Genomic DNA, 23,481 nt, shown 5'->3' with positions numbered 1-23,481 from the left:
AGAGAAACCAGGCTATCGGACGTTTGGAAGCTGGAGAGTCTGTCCAAGATGTTGCCCGTCATTTCAACGTTAACATAACCACAATTTACCGTCTCCTGCATCGACACAATGCTACACAGACCACAGATGACCTTCCTCGGAGCGGTCGTCCTAGGGTCACCACACCTCGACAAGATCGGCAGATTACCCGTCAACATCCGTTCCTAACTGCAAGTGAAAGTGCTCGACAGACCATAGGAACACATAATCGACACATTAGCCGGGACACTGTGATCCGACGTCTGCGTTCCAACAACCTCAGATGTCGCCGACCAGCACGTCGTCCTGTTCTCCAACCACGGCATCGACAAGCACGACTTCAGTGGGCACTGGGTCATCGCAATTGGCGTCATCGTGAGTGGAGGCGTGTCATCTTCTCTGATGAAAGTCGCTTTTGTGTCTCCCATGCAGACGGAAGAGTCAGAATTTGGCGGCGTCGAGGTGATCGTTTCGCTGACAGAAACGTTGTGGAAAGGGATCCATGGGGTGGACCTAGCATCATGATATGGGCAGGGATTGGACTTCATGCGAAACTTTGACCCTTGTGCTTTCTGAATGTTGGTCAAGATCGGGGACACGGCGTCACTGCTCAGCGGCATATCGACCAAGTGATCAGACCCCACGTTGTTCCATTTTTTGCACAACATCAAAAACACATTTTCCAACGCTCGTCCCCATGTTGCCAGAGCTACCATGGCCTTTCTGCAACAACACAACATCCGTGTTCTACCGTGGCCAGACCTCAGCCCTGATCTGAACCCAATCGAACACTTGTGGGATGAGGTTCAAAGGCGTCTGCACAATGTGCGCCCAGTCCCTACAACTGCCAATGAACTACGCACAGTTGCTCTTGATGTGTGCAGGAGGATCCCTAGGGCCTTCACAAATCGTCTGATCCACTCAATTTACAGGAGATGTGTGGCAGTGATCAATGCTAATGGTGGTCACACCAGGTATTGACTGACATTTTGGGTATTGACCCAAAACTGTGTAAGCCCTTAACATTTGAAAAAAACAATTGTCATCTGCCTGTTAATCCAGTAAACTGTCTTCAGTCAAAATTTTGTCAATCTTGCCCTATTAGTATTTCTTGTCTTTACTGTTGAAAATAAATGACATGTATAGTGCATACTCGACTTGCGTTTCTTTTGCGTGTGAGTATATAAACTACCAGGCAAAAGAAAGTTTTCACTTTAAAAATAGTTGTATAAAAAGCAAAAAAGCTGGTACAGGTTTGAACCCCCGCAGAAAACATTCGCCCTAATGCAACATGACCACAACCACAACGCAGATTTTCGAACGCAACTTTCCAAATCATGCATTGTTGAAAACGTGCAAAACGTGATTTTGAGACATTGGTCCAAATGCACGTGCGTGATTGTGGCATAAATACCGACGTTGGACAGAGCAGGCATTCAGTAGGCAAAAAAACACCAAGAATATGCCCAGACTTACACAAACGCAACCAGACAGAGCGATCGGTATGGCCAATATGGGGGCTACTCATCGTCAGATATCCAGAACCTTCAACTGCTCCCAGACCACCATCAGCAAGTTGATAATCCGCTACCAACAGGCAGGACAGACTCAAGACCGGCCAAGATCGGGAAGACCGAGAGTGACAACACCGGCCGAAGACCGCTACATCCGGCAGATTCACCTCCGAAACAGATGTGTGACGGCGACGTCAGCGGCGGCAACAGCACTAGGGCATGCCATCAGCAGACGAACAGTCCTTCGACGACTTCGTACGGCCGGTATACGAGCCTACCGACCCTTCCGTGGAATGGCCTTGACCCGTCTACACCGTCAACGCAGACTGCAATGGGCACGAACTGTACGTCGGTAGCAGCGACGTGACTGGGCGAGAGTGTTCTTTACAGATGAAAGTCGGTTCTGTCTGTTCAGGAACGATGGCAGAGTTCGAGTTTTTCGACGAAGGGGAGAGCGACTGGCGCCAAACTGCATTAGAGAAGTTCAACTGTTTGGAGGTGGAGGCGTCATGGTATGGGGTGGTATGGGGTGGCATGTGTGGCCAGATTACAAGAAGGCTGGCTATCATCCGAGGAAACCTTAATGCTCAGCGATGAAGTGTTGAGACCTGTTGTTGTGCTGTTTATTCAACATCAGCCAAGAGGATTAATTTTGCAACAAAACAACGCAAGGCCTCACACCGCCCGAATTGTTAAAGACTACCTGAACAATGTTAACGTCAACATATTGCCCTGGCCACCTTGTTCTCCAGACATGAACCCCATTGAACATCTCTGGGATCATCTTGATCGTCAGCTGAGACAACATGTACCGCCTCCAGCGAACCGACAGGAACTTGAACAGACTCTATTGAACTTATGGAACAGGATTCCTGTTGACGTTATCTGCCGACTGAAGACGTCAATGAGGCGTGTGTTGGCGTGCATGGATGCCCAGGGTGGTCACACTCGCTATTGATGACGTGTTACCTGACTACTATGTCATTAATGCACTTCATGCACTTTTTCAATGAACTCTGCTTTGTGTAATTTTTAAATTGGACCCCTTGACTCTTTCTTTGTGTATTGCGGAGAATGCAATATCGGCATTACAATGCATTTTCATTCTAATTCATGGAAAATGATTTCTGTTTATAAATTAATCATCATAAATCTCACATATGCCCTTGTTTTTGGTGTTTGGTCAAGTGAAGTCGGTGAAAACTTTCTTTTGCCCAGTAGTTTATATAAAATATATAATAAAATCAAAATGGAGCCTAGAACAATGTTTTAACATGCCAAGGGCTGAGACAATCAGGAATTGTCAAATCATTCTTGAGTTGAGTTGGATTCCTTTCTCAGTTTGTTCTTTAGATACGACTACCCAGTCAGGTGCAATCCACTTTCATGCTTGTCATAAGAGGCAACTAAGGTATCTGGTGGTCAGGCTTGCTGACTTGGTTGATGCATGTCATCGTATCCCATTTGTGTGGATCGATGCTCATGATGTCAATCACTGGATTGTCTGGTCAAGACTCAATTATTTACAGACCACCGTCATATAGCGGCATTTGGCAACAAACAAACAAACAAAAGCAATCCTCTTTCTGGTTGATTTATTGTTTTACGCCGCACTCTGCAATATTCCAGCTATATGACAGAGGTCTGTACATAATGGAGTCTGGATCAGACAATCCAAGAATAACCATACAAACAGAATTTTTTTTTTTTTCCTACTTTCATCCACACAACACTTTAGCAAGACGGAAACTGAATGGTTCATGGTCTGACATTTTAATCTGAAATAAACAAGAATTTGTTGGTATTAATCGATGCAGTAGTCTTTACTGCAACCACCTTAGTGTGGAGTCTCAAGTAACATTAAATGTTTTGACATAAATTTGGGCCCAGTCAAGATTACTATTATTTGCAAAGTGGCAATCTTTTCATCTAAGTAGTGATTACACAAGTAGGTTTGAAGTTAACAGAGTTTTTGTGCTTTTGGGTCAATCAATGTAGCAAAGTTTATCCAGAATACCGAGATAGTGTGCACTGATCGCCATAGGGCTGCATTAACTATATATACTATTACAATCAATGATGATTACATTGCAATAATATTTGAAAACTTGTAAATTGTGTATTTTAAGAATATTTCATTGGTCTTCAAATCACCCCCAGAATCTCTAGTAAAAGAAGTCTCTTAAGTGCTGGTGCAAAGGCCCCTAATGATCCCTTTGACCATGCACAACTCCATCTGGACTGAAATATTTCATTCACTCTCTCAAATTTCAGCAAAAATGGGCGTCTTCTTCGGCGTGTCAAGGTGGGCAGTCAGTGTGCACCTCAGAGGTTCTGCCAGCTTCAAATCAGCCCCATGCACCCAAGGGGATTAGTAAAAAATCAAATCCACCCTCTCTTTCTGTCTTTTTGTAAAGGACCTGTGTGCACTTACGACTTCCCATAGGAAACCTTAAAGCTACAGATTGTCTTAAGTGCACAGTGTTGGGTTGGCCCCTTCCTGGATCCTCCAGGCAGTCATGGGCTGGTTCAGGGGCCCCTCCTGATCCCTTTGACAATGCCTCCCTCAGACTGAAAAGTTTCATTCACTCTCTCTCAAATTTCAGCAAAAATGGGTGGCTTCCTCGGCATGTAAAAACAGTTGTTTGCCAGGTGAACTTCATAGCTAGCCAGTATATTTGAGAATTTAAAAAGAGCGTTAGATAGCAGGTGCATTGTAAGAGCTGAAGTATTATTGAAATACTGAGGCATCACTGTCCCTTAAAAGAAAGAAAGCCAACGTGTGCCTGTTGATCTTTATTGACTGCACTCAACCCCAACCACTCCGTAGTGTGACATCAAAGTGTGCTACATGTTGTCCTGTAACTACTACAGGCACAAAGGAGCATGTCCTACATACTACATCATACTGCTTGAGCAATGGACATTTCCTCATCTCATAGCTTGGGGTTCTAACATCAAATTTAGGAATGATGTATAATTCTGACTATTATTAAAATGCTACACTCTTGTGTAACTATTTATTGTTACACATACATAGCACCATCATGTTGTGGGAGACACTCAGTACTTGGTATTGTCTGTTAGGTATCCTACTACAAGCAAAGAGTCCATTTAATCAAAAGTCCTCCACATACCCTGCCAAGTAAGACCATCCTTCCTTCCAAGTTGAGGTGTGAGCCCAACATGTATCTACTTTTCTGATGTTTCTCTTCAGGATCAAACACATTAACAGTTTACTGATATGGAATCTGACCAGATCAAAATAACAAAACACTGGTGTTGTCATAGAAATACAAAAGAGAAACTTTGGATTAAAACTGATAGAATTAGAAAGGCACCACTTGAAACTTCCTCATGTACATGATTTTCAAATAGATTTGAACTGTATTCAATAATAGCTCCAGAAAATAAAGTTTACTGCAAATGAATGGATTTCAATAGTCAAAAAACATTTTACAAGAGAGAGGGTAGGAGCTTTAGAATGGAGAGGTTCACTGAGGTGCTATGGGGACAGGGAGTTTATAAATGGACCTGTGAGCAGAGGTACCAGGTTGTATATAGGGACAAGAATAGATCTGTGTGCAGAGGTACCAGGGTGTATATAGGGACAAGAATAGATCTGTGTGCAGAGGTACCAAGGTGTATATAGGGACAAGAATAGATCTGTGTGCAGAGGTACCAGGGTGTATATAGGGACAAGAATAGATCTGTGTGCAGAGGTACCAGGGTGTATATAGGGACATGAATGGATTTGAGTGCAGAGGTACCAGGGTGTATACAGGGACATGAATAAATTTGTGTGCAGAGGTACCAGGGTGTATATAGGGACATGAATGGATCGTAGTGCAGAGGTACCAGGGTGTATATAGGGACATGAATCGAAATACTACAGGTCAGCAAACTACAACTACTTTGTTACATGGAATTTGGTTGCAATGTGCAGAATTTGTTGCTTCACAAAATAAAACTCATAGGCACAATCTCAAAAAAATGTCTGTATTACCTCACCGAAATAAAAAGTTCATAACTAAAATGATTGCACATAACAACTGGTTTACTAAGGGAATAATAGCAAAAATGAAACCTCATGACAGTTTGAGACATCATAATTACACTACAATTTATCTATTTTGGGTTTCTTTCCCAGCTTCTAGATGATGGCCTTTGCCACTCCAATTTGGACAATGATAAAAACACACCATATGTATCTTTTTTAAAACCTTACTTTGGCAATCTTTCAGCCATGTTTCACCCTTGTTAAATATTCACACTTCTTTGTAGAGCACATTTTTTAAACGCACTTATAGATGTATGAAGAATTGGGCAGAATTAGGAGAATATCTGCCTTTGTTGATCTTAGGTACCGACCATTTAATATTCTGGGATTGGGGGGTGGGCAATCGGGGCTGAAATTTTATTAAAACAACCAAACACTTCTTGAAAATAAAAAAACAACTTATTTAGGCTGTTAAAAAAATGACATAGTTTCAAGAAACTTCTGGCTCATAGTTTTAAATACAAAAATGTCTGTTTTTGTTGCTGTAGCAATAGCTGTAAAAAATCTAATCTTGATACAAAATCCCAGCCCCTCACCCAAACCCAGAATATGAAATGGTCAGTCCCTTACCGTTCACAGGCACAACACAGTTGTCCTTGGAAATAATTGTAGGATTACATGAGACATACAAAGAAGTAAGTGGGTAACTTAGAGGTGCAGCTGTGTACAATAACCTTCCCCAGGATCTCTGTATGTCAATAAAATAAGAAAGCATCCTACAGACCATCATTTTACACTGAATATCAGATTAAGTGATAGCTATAGCAATAAACTTTGTACCTCAATATAATATTCACTATCAGCCGATTTTAAATTATTTCTTTCACATGAGCAAATGTCTTTAGTATTAGGCTGCATACAGGGCATATCTAATGCAGTTATTATACATTCTCACGAGACTAATACTAAGCGTCCTTAAGATCAATTATAAAAGTGACATCAATCGGAGAGGGGGATGTGAAGGAAAATCTTTCCATCATGAAAATAACCCCTTGAATCAATCAAACAATAATATGAAAATGCAGATATTGTGAATGTCATGGTCGCAAGTATTGGAGATATGCTGATTTATACAAAGAAGACACCAGGCTATTTACATGTTCCACACACAACACGACAACTTGGACAAGGAGATACATTCACTTTACCCACAACTGAAAAGGCACAAAATTCACTGCCAGAAGCCTTGCCACCCTCCTGTATCCCACTTCAAGCAGCTGTACAGGTTCTTCAACAATGTGGCATCATTGGATGGACAATGTCACCAATCTTTCCTCAGCTTCACAAAAACTCATAGGCACAATCACAGTAAAACGTCTGTATTATCTCACCTGGAGGTTATCAGGAATAAAAAGTTCATCATTAAAATGATTAGACAAAATATCTTATTTACTAAAAAGGAAAAAAAAACAGCACAAAACTCATGACAGTTTGAGAGATCATAATTACACTACAATTTATCTAATTTGGGTTTCTGTCTCACTCTTCTAGTGGATGGCCATTGTCCAATCCAACTGTTGGTTTTGATATAAACACACCATATGTATCTCTAAAAATCAATTATGTTGGCAATCTTTCAGCCTTCTTTCAACCTTGGTTAAATATCCACAAAGAGATATCTTTGTACAGTAGATCTTTGAAAAGCACTAGTAAATGTAGGAGCATATGGAAACCCTGCTAGTTAGGGAAGGAACAAGAACACAGTGAGAATATGAGCATACAAACAACATAGGAATACACGATCTCTGTACATCACAGGTAGACATAACAGGGGAACTTGGTTACCTTAGGGCATGGAACAGATGTGGAAGAATCAAGTCTTGACATTTAATATATACATGATTAAAATTGTATGATGCTGTAAAAAGAAAATATGTAGTCTGGATGAAGATGTGTAATCATGAAATGGACGTATGAATTGTCAATAAATCTTGATACTTTGTGTTGCCTGGGATGCTGTTACTAGTAATAGACTCCAGTGAAAATAAGTGTTTTGACAGTATTTAGAACAACCATAGCCATGACACCTCACTACTGATCTCCACTCGACATCATGCTGATGCCCAGACTCACATGTTCACACGCTACCAACACTTGCCAGAAGGTAAGCACAGAGCAAACTCCAGTATTTCCCAACCCAACTCAATATGTTTTCTTTGCCTTTTCATATTCTTGTATTAGTTTTATAATACATTTCAAACTGAGAGTCTATGTAAATATGTGTTCATTGTGCTGGCATGCATCAATATTTCACAAAGTAATATCATAAAAAAATGCCATTTTGGTACAAGGTAACTTATGTTTAACATGCAAATAGACAAATGTATTGATTTATCTTCATAAGTAATTCCTCATAATAACAAAATTCAAAAGAAGCTGCTAAACATTAAAACGAAAACTCATCTAAGTTCCACCTAGACACATGCCATAATTGGGATTGTATTCAGCATTAAGAACATTAAATGTAGTGTGGAAACACTTGCCATCTGATCATCCAAATAAACCCCACTGAGGATGTACCTCCACCGTGTCCACATGTTTGCAACCTCACAAGTGTGCAAAGTACATATCAGTGTGCTCAGATGCCAGTCATTATCACAGAAAAACAGGAAGTATGTATGAAGACATAAATGCTAAAAGAACTGCACATGAAATGTGTGTTACACTGAAAGAAGCGCAGTACTCTCTCACTATCCCCCTTAGGTTGTTTGGCAAAACATATGAATGGCTTGAACTTCCAATGATGCTGTGGAAAGAGTTTAAAGAATGTAACCTGAAATACCCACCTCAGCAACTGATATTGTTTCTCAGATATTCCATGACTGACACTGTCATACATTTATTGCCAAATTATGACACTCAGTTTTCTTTGTCAAAATGGCATAACTGAACATTTTTTAGAGAAAATTCAACAATTTATTCCAGAAAGAAACAGGTTCCACCTATTTAGTCCCAACCTACCTATTTCTACAAGGTGTTATCCTGTACAGTTCACGGAAAGCATACAAAGCTTTGCACCACCTTTAGCAGAATATCAGCTACACCATCAAGAATAAGCTATAGAAAGTGTATCCCTGTGAGCCCTGTAACACTCAGCCAGCATAGTAAGGTAGTCATATGTTCTACCAATGTACATAATGAATGATAATATTTAATTACAAAGTGCTTGTTATTATATACAGGAAATGATACCATATGACAGTATTTATATGAGAACTAAAATATTATTTGTCCCATATGAAGTACATGTCTGCCTGTCTATGTAACTAGGCCAATAGTGAGTATAGCTTACACCGTTTTTAGCAATATTCCAGCAGTATCACGGGCGGGGGACCCAAGAAATGAGCTTCACACATTGTACCCACGTTGGGAATGGGCGTGATGAGCAAATGACAAAGTAGCAACCAGGGGAGGGATATGAAGCATTCTTTTAGCATTTGTAACACACTATACACAAACTTTAAGTTTATACAGCTAGATACTGGATGCAGTGTATGTATGTAAACAGATTATTTGCCATGATCACTGTGATGAATTGAAATAAATCTTTCCATGGTCCATGAAGATGCAACCAAATACAAAACAAATTAATGAAATCTGATTGGAAATAATGCCCACACTGCCTTAGTGGTCAGTGAAGCCTATAGAACAACCACAATATGAGTCAGGTGAATAGCTGCAACAGATGAGGTTGCATGCACAACACTAAAACATGGCAATTTAATTACAAGAAATATTTGTGGGACTAAATGAGAGAGCATGGTTACAGGTGATGTACGACACAAATTTTCTTTCAGGTTGTCGGTTGTCATCAAACACTGAAAAATGGCGGACCAATCTCACCTTTTCCTGAATGCCTCAGAACTTTGTACATCAAAAACCTGTATCCTGAACTATTTTGATAGTGACATCAGGAATTAATTTGAAATTTCCTGAAATTTGAACCATGTTTCATAATTTAGCTGTAGTGAAGCTCACCCAAAGGTTGATGTGTGTGAGACCAATCCCTGGAGATTTTGTGTACCAAGTTTTGTCATTTTTCAAATCCGAAATACTGAAGTTATCATGTACACAAGCTTTTTTTACTACCTAGTTCATACAGAGTGACCATGACTTCCAATGTCATATAATCACATGTCATACAAATGTCCCAGGGGTATTTATCAGGGATGAAGTCTTTAACATCTGTCAGAAGCACATGTTTGAGAAAACCTGCTACAGCAGCAGAACTCAAATTCGAGCAACTACATTAAGCAGCGCCCTTTACAGGAGGTAGCTTAATGACCATGTTCCAACTTTAGTATCTCCTAAGATCATAGTGCGCAGAAGTATCTGCCAGCTTGCTAAGATTAGGTTAGTACATAAATGAATTTTTAGATCATGTGCTGGAAAAAAGAGTAACACTCACATAGTTGTGAATGCAATGTGTCTTATGCATGAGGAACACCAAAGGCTTTTACTTGGTTGTACATACCAGCCTTGTCCATTCCAGACACAGTCAGTACTAGATATGCAGTAATGCCCACTGTATCAATACCAAGTGAGGGGCAGTATGCTGTCCAAACAAAACTAACATCTGTATCCACAGAGAGGAAACTAATAAACAAAAAAACAAAAATGAATAGACATGAATAACTTTGACAATGTAGGAATGATTAAACACAAATTTGCAAGGCAACTGCAGCCTCACAATCAGGACTAGGATATGTAGAATGTCACAGCAAGTTATAGTAACTCTTTGCTGAAATAGCATGTGCATGTTGTTGGTATTGAGTGACAAATATTCAACATTTCACAACTCTTCAATAAACATTTTGCTGCCAGTGTTAATTCGATATTGGTGCCGGCAACTAGCGGGGATGCATGCGAGGCTTCCTCATCACATATGATGTCAAATTTAAAGTCCTGAAGAGTAAAGTCTCATGCAGCACAGCCTTTAAACTAAAGTGGAAAAGTGAGCTGAACTAGGCATTGGCATAAATGGGAGAATCGGGTGGTTTTGGCATTTCAAGTGCTTCTTCATAAGATGGGGGCATGTCACCCTCCAAGTCCAGAGAACCTTTACTCTCGGTGCAGTATTCTGGAGGGATCACATCCACATCTGTTGACTGGGGCATATGGCCATTAGTTCGTGAACTGTTCTGGTTTACAGTCAGCAGTGATCTTCTCTCATCCTGGGAGTTGGTGCCATGAATGCCGCCATTCCGATGAGCACCTTCAAGTAAAAAGAACATTTCAGAGATAATCTACAAGTACAGCACCTTGAAGTAAATAGCACATTCCAGTGAGAAACTACAAGTGAATTGAGTGTTCCAATGAGCACCTACAAGTACATAGAATGTTTCAATGAACACCTACACATACATGGAATACATACACACATCAGACACAGTGGCAGAAAACGATAATTTACTAACTACCAGGTGCCCACTAATCCCATACATATGGCTTTGGCCTGTAAACACGATAAAAGTTTTGCAAGAATTTAGTCAGCATATGGAGGACGTTTACATCTTGTTTACATCTCTGAAGCAATCTCTGAAGCAAACGCTAAATCTCCTGGAATTAATCCTACAATGTTGAAAGGAGATGTATAACGAGCTCCACGGATTGTATTACATTGAAAAACAGCAGCAGCCCCATCCCCGCCATTTCCTAAATGCCCCAAAGCTTTCCCATCAGACTAACATATGTAAAACACCTTTTAGCTGTAAACATCAGGTGACATTTGTCTTCACACATGCCTAATGCATGAAACAGAAAGTCCTATGCCGCGAACTACCTTATTAACAAAGTCAAAAGCACAGTTAATCAAAATTTCCTAAATTATTAACCATTTCATAATTTGACCTTCAGTGACCTTGACCTCACTTGGAGGTAACCCGAAATTTGATGTGAGCAAGACTCCACCTCAAGGACCAAGTACACTAAGTTTTGTCACATTACAATCAACAGAAGGCTGCTGTATGTACCGACTATGTACAAGAGTAACATGTCAGTTGTTGAATCCTACCCATTTTTAATACCTGTGTGAGTGTTAGCACCATTCTCTAGCCTCTGTCCTGGCACTGGTGTATTAGGTCCTATGTCTTGTCGATCCAGCTCCTGAGAGTTGTAGATGTACAAGGCTGATTCTATGGCTCGTTCCGCTCGCCTCTCTCGCAGGACAGAATTTTTCAAACGTATGTACTTTATAAGAATAAAAGCAATGATAGCGATGACAGCAATAAGAGCTGCTGATATTCCAATAATAACAGCAACACTTGGACCTGTTTTGGGTGGACCATCTGGAAAGAACAAAGAAGAACTGTGAGGACCAAATCAGACCAAATTAGTAAAATCTAAATATTTTTTACATTTCTATACTTATACTGCATTTACTGCTGTTCTTTGACAGAAATACAAAGCAGTGAGAGGTCCAGCTGCAGAAGAAGTTGTTCCAACAGGTTGCGTGGCAAATACCCTCACACAGCTGCCATTTGACCCTGGAAGTGGAGACGTCTTGCTTAAGCACATTACTGTTTACACATTACAGCACACCTGAAGACTTTGTGCAATTTCAGGGTTCTTAGATGAAGTAATGCAGGATAAGTATACAAATGTAAAAAATATTTAGATTTTACAAAATTTTAACTTATCCTGCATTAATCCTTCATGCATCTTTATGAGACAGTACTAAGGGGGGCATACCTTCAGAAGTGATCCTCATGAGACCCTGGTCAAAATGTCCCTGGAACCATCAAAGCATCCTTTGCGATGACCAGAACTGTGTGACCATTTTTGTCAGAAAGAAACGAGAGTGTGGGGGATGCAGGATATCCAGGTAACAGTACATTAATAGCAAAAAGAGTGAGCTTAGGTCTGGACCTATCGTACCGAGCTAATGCCAGTAGCACATAAGCCCTCTATTCTGGGGTGACAAGCACCACAGAGGTCAAAAGGTCAGCTCTGGGCATTGGAAAGAGTAAATGGCCCTTGGGGTTGGTTACCTGCAGAGCAACAACCATGGGGCCAAAGCTGTGGATGCCCTCCATGTCCTCACTATGTAAGGCTATGTCTTGCTGGTAGTGGTTTGGGAGGAATGTGTCAGAACGCCAGAAGCAACTTTCCATGATGGATGGGACGGAGCGGTTGCTGTGTAGAGCAACGGTGGAGGCGATTGCTCTGATCTTGTAGCCGGAGCCAAGTGACTCAAGGGATGCTGAATGCAGCCACCTTCCAAGAAACACCTTGCGTGTGTGCTTTTAACAGTATTACAGTTATATCACGGTGTGTCAGCTTAATGTGGGAGGAAAGCCCGAAGTGATGCAGGTCTCAGACATTTACCACTTCGATGAAACCCAGAAACCTAGAAACATTCGCGGCAAACTGGGATTCGAACCCACAATCATAGGTTTCTGGTGTGCCAAAGGGATGCAACTCTGAACATCGAATCACGGCGCATGAGACGACTGGACCACCCGTGCCCCCTGACACCTTACAAGGAAGCTTTCCTTCCTGACCTAGATAGAGTATCTGCCAGAATGTTCCTACATCTGAGAATGTGCTTGACCCAAAAGCGTAGGACCTGCCGATCTGTTGAATATCTGTTGAAGGAGGGAGTGAGTGTGTGTCGTCGCCTGATTGCGTAGGCACCAAACCAACATGATGTTGTTGGTGGAAAAAGCGAGTTAAGTGTACCGGAGATGCTCCTGCCACTGTCATATCGCCAATATGAGTGCCTTTAAATCTAGGTTGTTGATGTGCCAAGTGCACTGTGTGTCTGACCACAGGAGGGACGTCGGGGAAAACTCTGTTAAGGAGACACCTCCTAAGATGTTTGACTCTTCCGTCCACCAGCTCAGATAACTCCTGAGGTGCGGATGTAGAGCAACGGATAGGCAAGGGTCTCGACGTCCTATGTAAGGGGCCAGGAACTGTTTGATCGAACCCAAGTGTAGGCGACCTCTGCTGGGTTGACGTGAGCAATCACATGATTACTTGTCCCTGATCACTGACAATGTGTAAGCGGCTGTTGGAGAGCGGGAAGCGGATTTAGATTAGGCTTTCTATGAGACTGTAGAGTTGAAAAGTCAACTTCAGGAGGGTTTCTGATCGTGTCGGGCCTTGACGATACATGTAAAATTGTGTATGTCTGTGAACCAATGCCAGATCCCATAAACATTGTTAAAAAACAGCAGTAAATGCATTAAAGAGTAATGCAGGATAAGTTAAAAAATTCATGTGTTAATTGCAGATTGGGTGACAGAAATTCTCATCAAATAGCGTCCAGGCACAGTTTCTCGTCAGATACTATCTTAGTGAGCTGAATGTTATGTTTGGTGAAATCTGTATGCATCAAGTGGAGACATTGATGACAGCTTGATACAAAAGGACAGTAGGATCTCAACGTAATATTCTAAAAATTGGGGTTGGGAAGATACTTTAAATGAACAGTTTGTTCAGAAATATGCCAAAAATGAATAGTTTGGTGTCAGTGGCGAATAAAAAGAATACAGGAGAACACAGAACATGGAAAGAGCAAACAAACAGACACCACGAACTGTAACAATATCCCTGATTTATCTCCTTTGTATTATCATATAAGATTTACATACATAACAAACTTCTTACAGCAAACTAACGGATATAGCGAACTGATATCTGATCACCCGACAAGCCCAAATACCACTAAGTAGTGATATGTATAGGCAACTGGGAAATCTTCCTCAGTGTCAAGTGTCACTTACAATTGGCTATATGGAATAAGCCGCAATTCAACACAACCGCGGCAAATTAACTCAATCACCTGTGATGATTCCATCTTGTTTTAGGTGCGGAGGTGAAATTTGGTTTAACATCACATCCAACATTATTGCACTTATATAGCGACACTGTGTGTGTATGTGTGCTTGGACCTTATGTTGCCGATTTATAGTGTTACCTCACTGAGATACCATGTGGCAGTTTAACATGAATACACCACTCAGACACAGTATACTGACTCCGAGCTGACCAGTCCTTGTTATAGCCCCTTAATGTCGAGCGCCAAACAGGGTAACAACAAGTACTATCTTTAAACGTCTTTTGGTATGGCGCAGCCGGGGATCATACCCCTGACCTTCCGCTCTTCCCTCCATGTAGTTTGACTAATCTTGTCTGTAATACAAACATTAAACCTATGCAGTTTTACGAATGCAGTCAGCAAAACGAGACCAGAGCACAATCACTGACTACACATCTCCCCGTATGTAAATCACAAAATGCTAAATACATGTTTGATAAACAAGGTTCTAAAAGAATTTTGAATTTTTTTATTTTAAAAGAATTTTGTGAAATGTTATCAATTGAATGCTATGAAGTGATCACTGCTAATACAAGTCAATGCTCCAAAATTTACTGCTTATTTTTGACAGAAATGAAGCTGTGCAAAGTCTAAGCTGCAGAAAAAGGTTGTTCTAACCAGTTGTGAAGCCGACCCTCTTACAGCTGCAACATGATCAACCGGAAGTGATGACGTCCCGGAATCTTCATATTACTGCTTGTCACAGGACAGCCATGTTGTGTTTATAAATGCAGGGCTCCATATAATGTTTCAGCAGCAGGAGAACTTACTCATTATTTCAATAAAGGAGTACTGGCAAAACTATAGAGTACACTTAGAGTACTGAATGGATGTTAATGGATAATACTTGTTTATCATTTTAGATATGTACCACAGCATTACTACTCTCATACAAACAGGTAAAAAACAATAAACAATACCCTTTTAGTTGTACATGTATGTCTAAACGAACAGATGGTAACAATCTTGGTAAATACAAATTTGAAATTTTAAAAAAAGTATCACTAGACATGATGATTCATTGTTTAAATTGTATTTCCGGTTTTATATGCAGAGATTTAAGATTACCATGTGAATTTTCTCGTAAACTAAGCTGGAAACAGCCATCAGTTGTACATAACGTAAAAGAATTTTGATGCAGTGATTGGAAGAACTATACCTGAAACTACTATTTTATCAAGAATAATATATTCCAATATTGTGTTATTTTAGTTGCAGCTTTACTATAATATTTAAAATAATAATAACCACACAAGCGTAATACAAACTTTGGTAAAGCTGATCACTATTGATGGATATATTTTACGTATGGAACAATCGAGGCTCTCATCAACGTCATGCTTGCAAAAAAAAATGTGACTACAACAAATGTGCCTTAACGAGTCAAAGTATAGCAATTATGATATGACATATGTCTTTGTCAACTAAAGTTTGTTTCAAAGCATCAATAGCGGTAATCTGACCATGGCTGCTGTATTTCACTCGCAATTTGGCCGAAATTAATGTAGACAATATTGAATGAAATTTTGAACAAAATCAATAAAATAGGTGACAAACAAGTCAAGATATACATTGAACACTTGAAATCACAATATAATTTTTGGGAAATTTGTTTATAAATGAATGTTGGACCGTACATAAATGCTGTGATGTGTATCTGATACATTTTCTAAATTATCCCCCACCGTATCGTGCATTTTCATCCATACATACGCCGAAACAGCCTTTATCTGGAGCCCTGTAAATGGTCTTCATATTACTGCTTGTCACACGTAATTACATCTGAAGATATCGTGGGAAGATAGGTTGCGATGGGTAGGCTCTTAGACGTAGTAATGCAGGATAAGAATACAAATGTAAAAAATAATTATATTTTACTGACTTTTTAAACTTATCCTTCATTACTCCTTAATGCATCTATATCAGATGGTACGGCAGCAGGCATACCTTCAGATGTAGTCCTCAATTTAGATAAACCCTCACGATGCAAGGTCTGGTTAACCTGTTAGTATAGTGCGTCAGTTGCGCAGATTGGCACTACTAGCTCAATCCTATCTGCGGAAAGAAATAGAGATTACTACACGAGTGACTGTCAGATACCATTGATCGTACGAGTTGTTTCAAAATGTATCTAACGAGCGAAAGCCAATGAATGGTATCTGACAGGCATGAATGCTGTAATCTGTTTCTTACACACCCTAAAATCGCACATTTTTAGCATCGAATCGATGCATTTTGTCTATTCTCATGATCGCAGTAGCGCATTAATATGTAACACCACTGTCATAAGTGACGTCATCCTATCTGTGGATTATCTAGGAGATGATGATAATGCAAACTAGACAAAAACAAAGAACACGCTGGAGCTGGATGCTCAAAGAAACTACAAATATGTACAACAATGTGACTGACTTTTACAAAATGGCGTCTGCCATCTAAACACACAGTAAATAACACCGTGAATTGTGATTTGGCTAGATTTACGATGTACCTAATTTTCAGAAGTCACTTTAAGTAAATATGCTTTGCCTAAAATGACAGTAAATGATAAACAGAAGGGGGAATTCAAAACTGTGATGTGAATTAGTTTGCATGATATATTTTGAATTTTATTCGACCTCAAAGTGAGGGTTGAAGAGGATTGACATATGTGTCACTGTGGCATCCAGGTGGTTTACACTCTAAAAAATGATAATGTTGACATAACAACAGACAATGTAACTGATAGTAATAACAAACAAACTCGCAGAGCAGGGAGAGTTTGTTATCATCCATGAGTATCCGTCATCATCTGACCTCAGGTCATCACCATGGATTAGCCAATCATGGGCCTGGAATTCGATCTCACGCATATGTTAGATACCAGTTATCTCAAATGGGTTCCTCACCCTCAGGTGTGTAAGAAAATGAGAGTCTGATGACGTCCAGGTAAAAACAGCAAGAGAAATTAGAGTGCGCTAAAGTCTAGAGACTGAATTCGTGAGCCAAATGTGGGTTGCAGAATAACCCCACTAACAGGCGTGTACTCACTGCACAAGTTGGGTAAGGCTGGCTCTGGACAGGAGGAGCTTTTGGTGGCGTCGAGGATTGGTAACCTGCTGGGCTACGAGCAGCTGGCCAAAACTGTGAACGTCTTTGAAGTCCACGTCTCTCAGATAGTGGCTTTTGAAAACTGTGTCGAACCTCTAAAACCATCTTTCCATGACTGCTCTAATAGCACAATTGTTATGTAGAGCCATGGTAGAGGCGACAGCCCTTATCTCATGAGGATTGTTCACTCTAGGTTGATCAAGGTTTGCGATCTCATATACCTAAAGGATGATAGCATGCAACCATAAAGATATGGTATTGCAGCTGACTTCAGCCGTTTCCACACATGAGAAACGGTGGATGAAAACTTGTAATGTGCACAGGGCACAGTAGGAGTTCTTCTTCCTCTTCAACACCCACAATCTCGGAGATAGGTGGAATGGTGAAGGACCAGTCAGGCTGTCCTGGGAGCTGATTCTTTGCGATGAGCACAGCCGGAGGTGAAGCACTACCACACTCAAAGCGTACGTGGGTAATATCGAGAGCAAGCAACTTGCTTACCCTTGCTGCTGTGGCTAGTACCAAGAGGAAAATTGTCTTCTTGGTGAGGTTATAACAGGATGTTTCCCGGAGAGACTCGAATGGAGGACACAAGTACCATATTCAAATCCAATGCGGGAGGTCAAAACTTTGCCTTCTGATCCTCAAGCTGAAATGAGCGCAGGAGGGCCTGCAGTTCCAGAACTTTGGTCATCTTACGATCCTCCAGAACTGACAACACTGAATAAGAGCCACCAAGTACGTGGTGCTGCCTTTCAAGTGTAGTTTGGTATGCAAATGTAGGAGGTGCAGAGAGATTACCCAATCGCAAGGAAATAAACCAAAGTTTTATTATTACAAATAACAAGTGTGAGACACTTGATAAGCCAATTAGCAGCTACAGGTACTTATAATATAATAAATTACAACCCAGCAACTGAAAAGGAAACGTTTGACTTGAAAAAAGGAGGCACAGAAGCTAATTCCAGATAGCGGATTAGAACAACAACATGTAAACAATGAAGACAAGTGTCCCTTCACGTACAAGTTTAGAATAATATATTATTACACAAATACACGCCTAATAAATATATAATCCGTCGCAGTATTGTCTGGTCCAGACTAAGTTATTTACAGGCCACTATCATATAGCTGTTACACTGGCCTCAATTTAGCTATGTAAAACATGCAAATATGCAACCAATTATTTAAATATGTAACCTAATATTTAGCAAGGACGGCTGCACATGTTGTTTATCATAGATTATGATAATGATCAAACAGAAAATATGTCTTACCTGATAAAGAAACGTTGATTCTGAAATTATAATTTCTCAGGTAAATATCCTCCCTGGAGAGTGTGATCTGAACTGTGTAATCCTTCTTAGCATAAAGAATTCTAGGACTGGCCTGTTCACACTGTAGGTGCACCTGAAAAGTGATTCATTCAAATCAAGTTTCCATGTACATGGTAATTTTTCATGTATAATCAACCCCTGCAGACTAGCTTCTCCAACTCACCTACACAAATGAAAACACCAGAAAACTGGACAGACATGCTCACAGCCATGTCCCCCATGTTATACACTGAGGGCTAACAGTTGATGCTTTTGTGATACAATGACAATAGGCATGTCACCCAATTAAGTATTATGCTTGATCAGCTCATCTAACAACAATAGTGTGTAAATAACCCAGTCTGCCAAACATCCGACACAACATCAAGCATTCATCTGGAGTAAACATGTACAGAAACTGACACAGTGGTGCACATTATCATCACAACCTAAAGAACCATGGCATAGCTTTCGTTTACATGACCTTAATTGGATTTGATCATTGTAGGAGAAGGAAGACAATGTATACCAGTTTTGCCACATCCTGCTCAAACGTGCTGTCTGGGGACTGGGCTATAGTGAGGCTGATGCCGCAGTCATTGATGTAGAAACTCTCAAACTTGAGGCTCAGATAGTCGCGGCCTTTCTTAGATAAAGGCTTAAACTTTATCTTGCAAACTTTGGATGAAGCCTGCTGTATGACTAAAGTGTTTTTGCCAACAACTGATGCACTCTTCCCATCTTCGATATACTTCATATGTATTCCATCAGTCAGACATGTTGCCTTGTTATCCATCCCATCTGCAGTACAAACATCTTCATTTTAAATGTCTTATACAAATGACAATTAGGAACAAATTGCTTCCTACAGGTTTGTCTATAGGAATAGGTTGGAAATCAACAGTAGCAACTTACCAACAAGTCACCGTGTGAACCTATGTTAAATAACAGACTGCATTTAAAAACTAGTGATGTCAGGCCAACAGGTTTATTCAAATGGAGACATTTTAACTGAATTACATTCCTTCAGAGCTTTCTGTATGTTAAGTGTATTTACCTGGCCGAAATACACATTACATATGTCAACTTGTGCAGCTCTCTTGATAAGATCACAACCAACTTGTAGCCTTTGACTTATACTGTCCAGTACTATCATTTCTATATTTTATTAGACCAACAATGTTTGGAATTTATCACTGATGACATATTGTGTGGTAACTATTTGAACCGTGGGACCCCCAACATCCGTTTACACTCATCACGCTCATTTCTATTAAGTGGAACAGAAGTCCATCATGTAGCATGTGTCTAAACATTTATAATCCAGGATACTAGCTATACCCATAGTAACTACACATAAATCTTCTCATTTACTTGTTTCCACTATATTGTGCTTGTGGGTATCTCAACAAAATTTGCAAATTATCCCAAATTGTGATGTTTCTCTAAAAGATTTTGAATTGATATTTTTGTTGATTCAATGTAACTGGGATAAGGAATCAGATGGGGGTACACTCTGAGTGACATGAAGGGAACTTTAGTAATCAACAGCGATACATGACTTCACAATCTCATTAAAATCAGATATTAGTTTTCGCTACCGCTAAACAAAGATCTGAGGACATCCCATTACGGGTCATGTCAGAACGACCTCTCGCGAACTTTAACCGATCAACCGACATTAGCCAATCAGAAGGCAGCTTTCTTGAGCATTACGACACTAGTTTCAAACTGGCGACTACGCTTCGAAACACATTTTGACGTATTCTCGGTTACAATTTTTTAAACTGATAAAAAGAACATTCTGGAATGGCTTACAGATGGCCTATAGTGTATGGATATAATCATAAAACCCGTAACTGTCGTTCGGAATACCCTCTGTTAAATATTTCGAGGTTGCATGATCAGAAAACACATTCTGACTGTCACTTTCATGATCTGGTAAGCGACGCTCTGATTGGTTGGACAAAAGGTCGTTCTGACGCGACCCATAGTGGGATGTCCTCAGATCTTTGTTTAGCGATAGCGAGAACTAAGATCTGATTTTAATGAGATTGCTTGACGCCATGAATTGTTCAAATGTAGTGTCTATGACTCTTACATGTCTGTGCATTTCCACCTGATTTTGTCCAAAGAGTGGCCACAAAAACAAGAAAAGTCAACAGTGGTCTGGGCGACTGCATTTGTCACCTGAAACACAACAGAGAATAAATGAATGACACAGGTCATAATTCTGTGTTGGACATAAGTCAGTGATTATCACAACTATAGTTTCCAAAAGTTGAATATTCCATTTCCATAACTTGGGTGACACAGCGCTTGGCTCCAGAACGTTGTTACAACAGAGATGGGTCACTCACAGAAAAAACTTTTGTCCATTTTTTAAATGCTAAACTCAGAAATATTCCAGCCATGTGATGATGGCCTGTAAATAAATTAGCCTAGACCAGTCAATCCAGTGATGAACAGTACGAGCAACAATCAACAATGTCAGTGTACGATGATACATGGTCAACCAAGTCACTGAGCCAGACCACCCAACCCATATGATCACCATTGCTTCCTGGGGACCTATTTTCACCCAAGATGTAAGGAATGAGAAAGACACTATATCTACTGACGTGTGGTTAACTGTGAAATGCTAAGAAATGAGTAGAAATTAGCGCCACTGTAAACACACTATACATCCATTCTACACTGTAATATTGATTCCCCGAAGCCATACAGAACCAAGTAAAAAAAAGTGAAACTTTATTAGAACAGTACACAATATAAAAAGGTATCAGTCTGTTGCCATGGATTTGAAAAAATACTTCTGAAAGTTACATCATTCAGTCCAAGTTTGTAATGTTAAAACACATGATATATCAAATATATGTCATTCCATCTTCGTTGGGTATAGCTTCATGGTATCCATGAAGAGGGAACGTCATACAAGTACTCAATGAACCGAGGACTTCACTTGTAGATATCTTATAATTATAGTCACTTATTTCTAATTTTGATGTATTTTTCCTGAATGAGTAAACTCAGTAAGTATTGACAAATGATTTATGTTAAAGAAAGTGTCTGAACATATCAATACAATCTGAGAGGACAGTCAGAAGATATTTACAGAACAATCTACAGGCTATAAGGAATTACCAATTATTCGTCTAAAGCATATTCATTTTTGGAAGTCTGAGTGTTGGCGAAGAGCTTTCAACATTAATTCATTAGGGACAGATAATTAGTAGTTCAGAGTTGCAAGCAGATTAATCCTTATATTACACATAGGCCATGTTTCTGAGAAAATGTAGAAAAATGGGGGTTTCATGAAAGTGAGAATTACTGAGAATAATTTCACCCATATGGGTAACATTGGATGTTTTCTCCTGTTCACTTGTGTACTGCTACTCTAAGTTTGAATGGGTCTTCAGCAACCCATACTGACCCATGTTGAAAGTGGCGACTAACGGGATCAGGTGCTCAGGATTGCTTATTTGCTTTATACATGACATCTTATCCCAATTGTGCTCATGATGTCAATCACTGAATTGTCTGGTCTATGTTTGATTATTTACAGACCACAGTCATATAGCTGGAACATTGCAGAGTGTGGCGTTAAACAACAAACAAAAGCAATGCTACTCTCAGCATGTTCAGTTTTCTTCAAGATATGAATTTTACTTGTTGCTAAGAATATGATGTCATATATCATCGGATCATAAGTTTTTGGACATCATACATTTTCAGAGAACCATATGTTTATTGTGATAACAAGGGGAGTGGCGTCACACAGACATTGTAAATACCCATATGATGGCTTGGTTTTGAGAGAAAGTTGTCTTTTATAAGCGAGTGAGATGTTTTACGCTTGTTCTTGTGATCAGCAATAAAATATGAATGTTCCTTAAGTATCTGAAAACCCATAACGGGGGATAAGTCACAATATTTATTATCACTGATTAATTTAACACAAGAATTATAGCAAAAGTGCTGTACACAAAAAAAGAAAGAAAGTATGGATAACAAATTAAAGGCCCTACAAAAGCCACATAAATCAAAAGATCTGAAAACAAAACACACATGAGCACTGATGAGCATTAAAACAAGACTACTGTAGATTCTGCCCAAAAGGGTTTCTGTGGAAATGAATATACTTTACCAGCATGAACTGCGCACGTCCTAACCTAAGTCACAATTACCATAGAACGTGCAGAGTGCCTACTGAACGAGTTCCACAGATTCCCTAATGAATAATTCGACAACATAGCTTGTGTCATAATGAGTTGTAAGGTGTTGTAGTAGTGTTGTACTACACGTAGGATGTAGTAGTAAAATAGGGCATACAAGAAATGAAATATAATTGTCCCCTCTTGACCATGCTGGCGTGATAAACAACAGGCCACTGCAGTGAACGAATAGAGCCAAAACGAATATAGAACATATACATGGGCCCCGGTTCAGCAGCTGCCTGTTACTTTTCTCAAATGTTTGGCTTAGCTTACACATTCCAAATAAGAAAATTACCTTGTGTGATTCTCACACACATTGAGAACAGATGGGGTGTTGGCGAGAACGTTTAACATGCACGACTCATCATCAACGTACACAAATATTTATTTTTCTCTCTCGTAACACTTATCTTGTATGTCAACAAGTGCGCAGTGGCGCCAC

At 39.9% G+C, this 23,481-nt stretch overlaps 2 protein-coding genes across 2 annotated transcripts; one reads left to right on the top strand and one right to left on the bottom strand.

The window, feature by feature from the left end:
• Positions 1-1,531: 1,531 nt before the first annotated feature.
• LOC125383253 lies at positions 1,532-2,129 on the top strand. Its single transcript, XM_048401575.1, has 2 exons — positions 1,532-1,796; positions 1,948-2,129. Exons 1-2 carry the CDS (start codon positions 1,532-1,534, stop codon positions 2,127-2,129), a joined length of 447 nt encoding a protein of 148 aa, XP_048257532.1.
• Positions 2,130-4,315: 2,186 nt separating this feature from the next.
• LOC124146417 lies at positions 4,316-23,481 on the bottom strand. Its single transcript, XM_046516697.2, has 6 exons — positions 23,335-23,481; positions 20,924-21,012; positions 19,352-19,623; positions 18,784-18,916; positions 11,619-11,879; positions 4,316-10,807 (listed from the first exon to the last, which is right to left on the bottom strand). The coding sequence occupies exons 2-6, from the start codon at positions 21,003-21,005 to the stop codon at positions 10,557-10,559; spliced, it is 999 nt and encodes a 332-aa protein (XP_046372653.1). The 5' UTR covers positions 21,006-21,012; positions 23,335-23,481; the 3' UTR covers positions 4,316-10,556.

Source organism: Haliotis rufescens, unplaced genomic scaffold (assembly GCF_023055435.1).
Source record: "Haliotis rufescens isolate VD_foot unplaced genomic scaffold, xgHalRufe1.0.p SCAF_22, whole genome shotgun sequence".
Lineage (NCBI taxonomy): Eukaryota > Metazoa > Mollusca > Gastropoda > Lepetellida > Haliotidae > Haliotis > Haliotis rufescens.
Note: the sequence above shows the minus strand (reverse complement) of the source record. Positions and strands in the feature narration are given on the sequence as shown.

Bases quoted from the DNA above. Each gene is read 5' to 3' on its own strand.
- LOC125383253 (XM_048401575.1), top strand. From the start codon at position 1,532: ATGGGGGCTACTCATCGTCAGATATCCAGAACCTTCAACTGCTCCCAG. The intron at 1,797-1,947 runs GTATACGAGCCT...CTGTCTGTTCAG, and splicing joins TCGACGACTTCGTACGGCCG to GAACGATGGCAGAGTTCGAG.
- LOC124146417 (XM_046516697.2), bottom strand. From the start codon at position 21,005: ATGCAGTCGCCCAGACCACTGTTGACTTTTCTTGTTTTTGTGGCCACT. The intron at 18,917-19,351 runs GTATACATTGTC...ATCACTTTTCAG, and splicing joins AGCAGGATGTGGCAAAACTG to GTGCACCTACAGTGTGAACA. The intron at 11,880-18,783 runs GTAAGACATATT...TGTTCTTTCCAG, and splicing joins AATCAACGTTTCTTTATCAG to ATGGTCCACCCAAAACAGGT.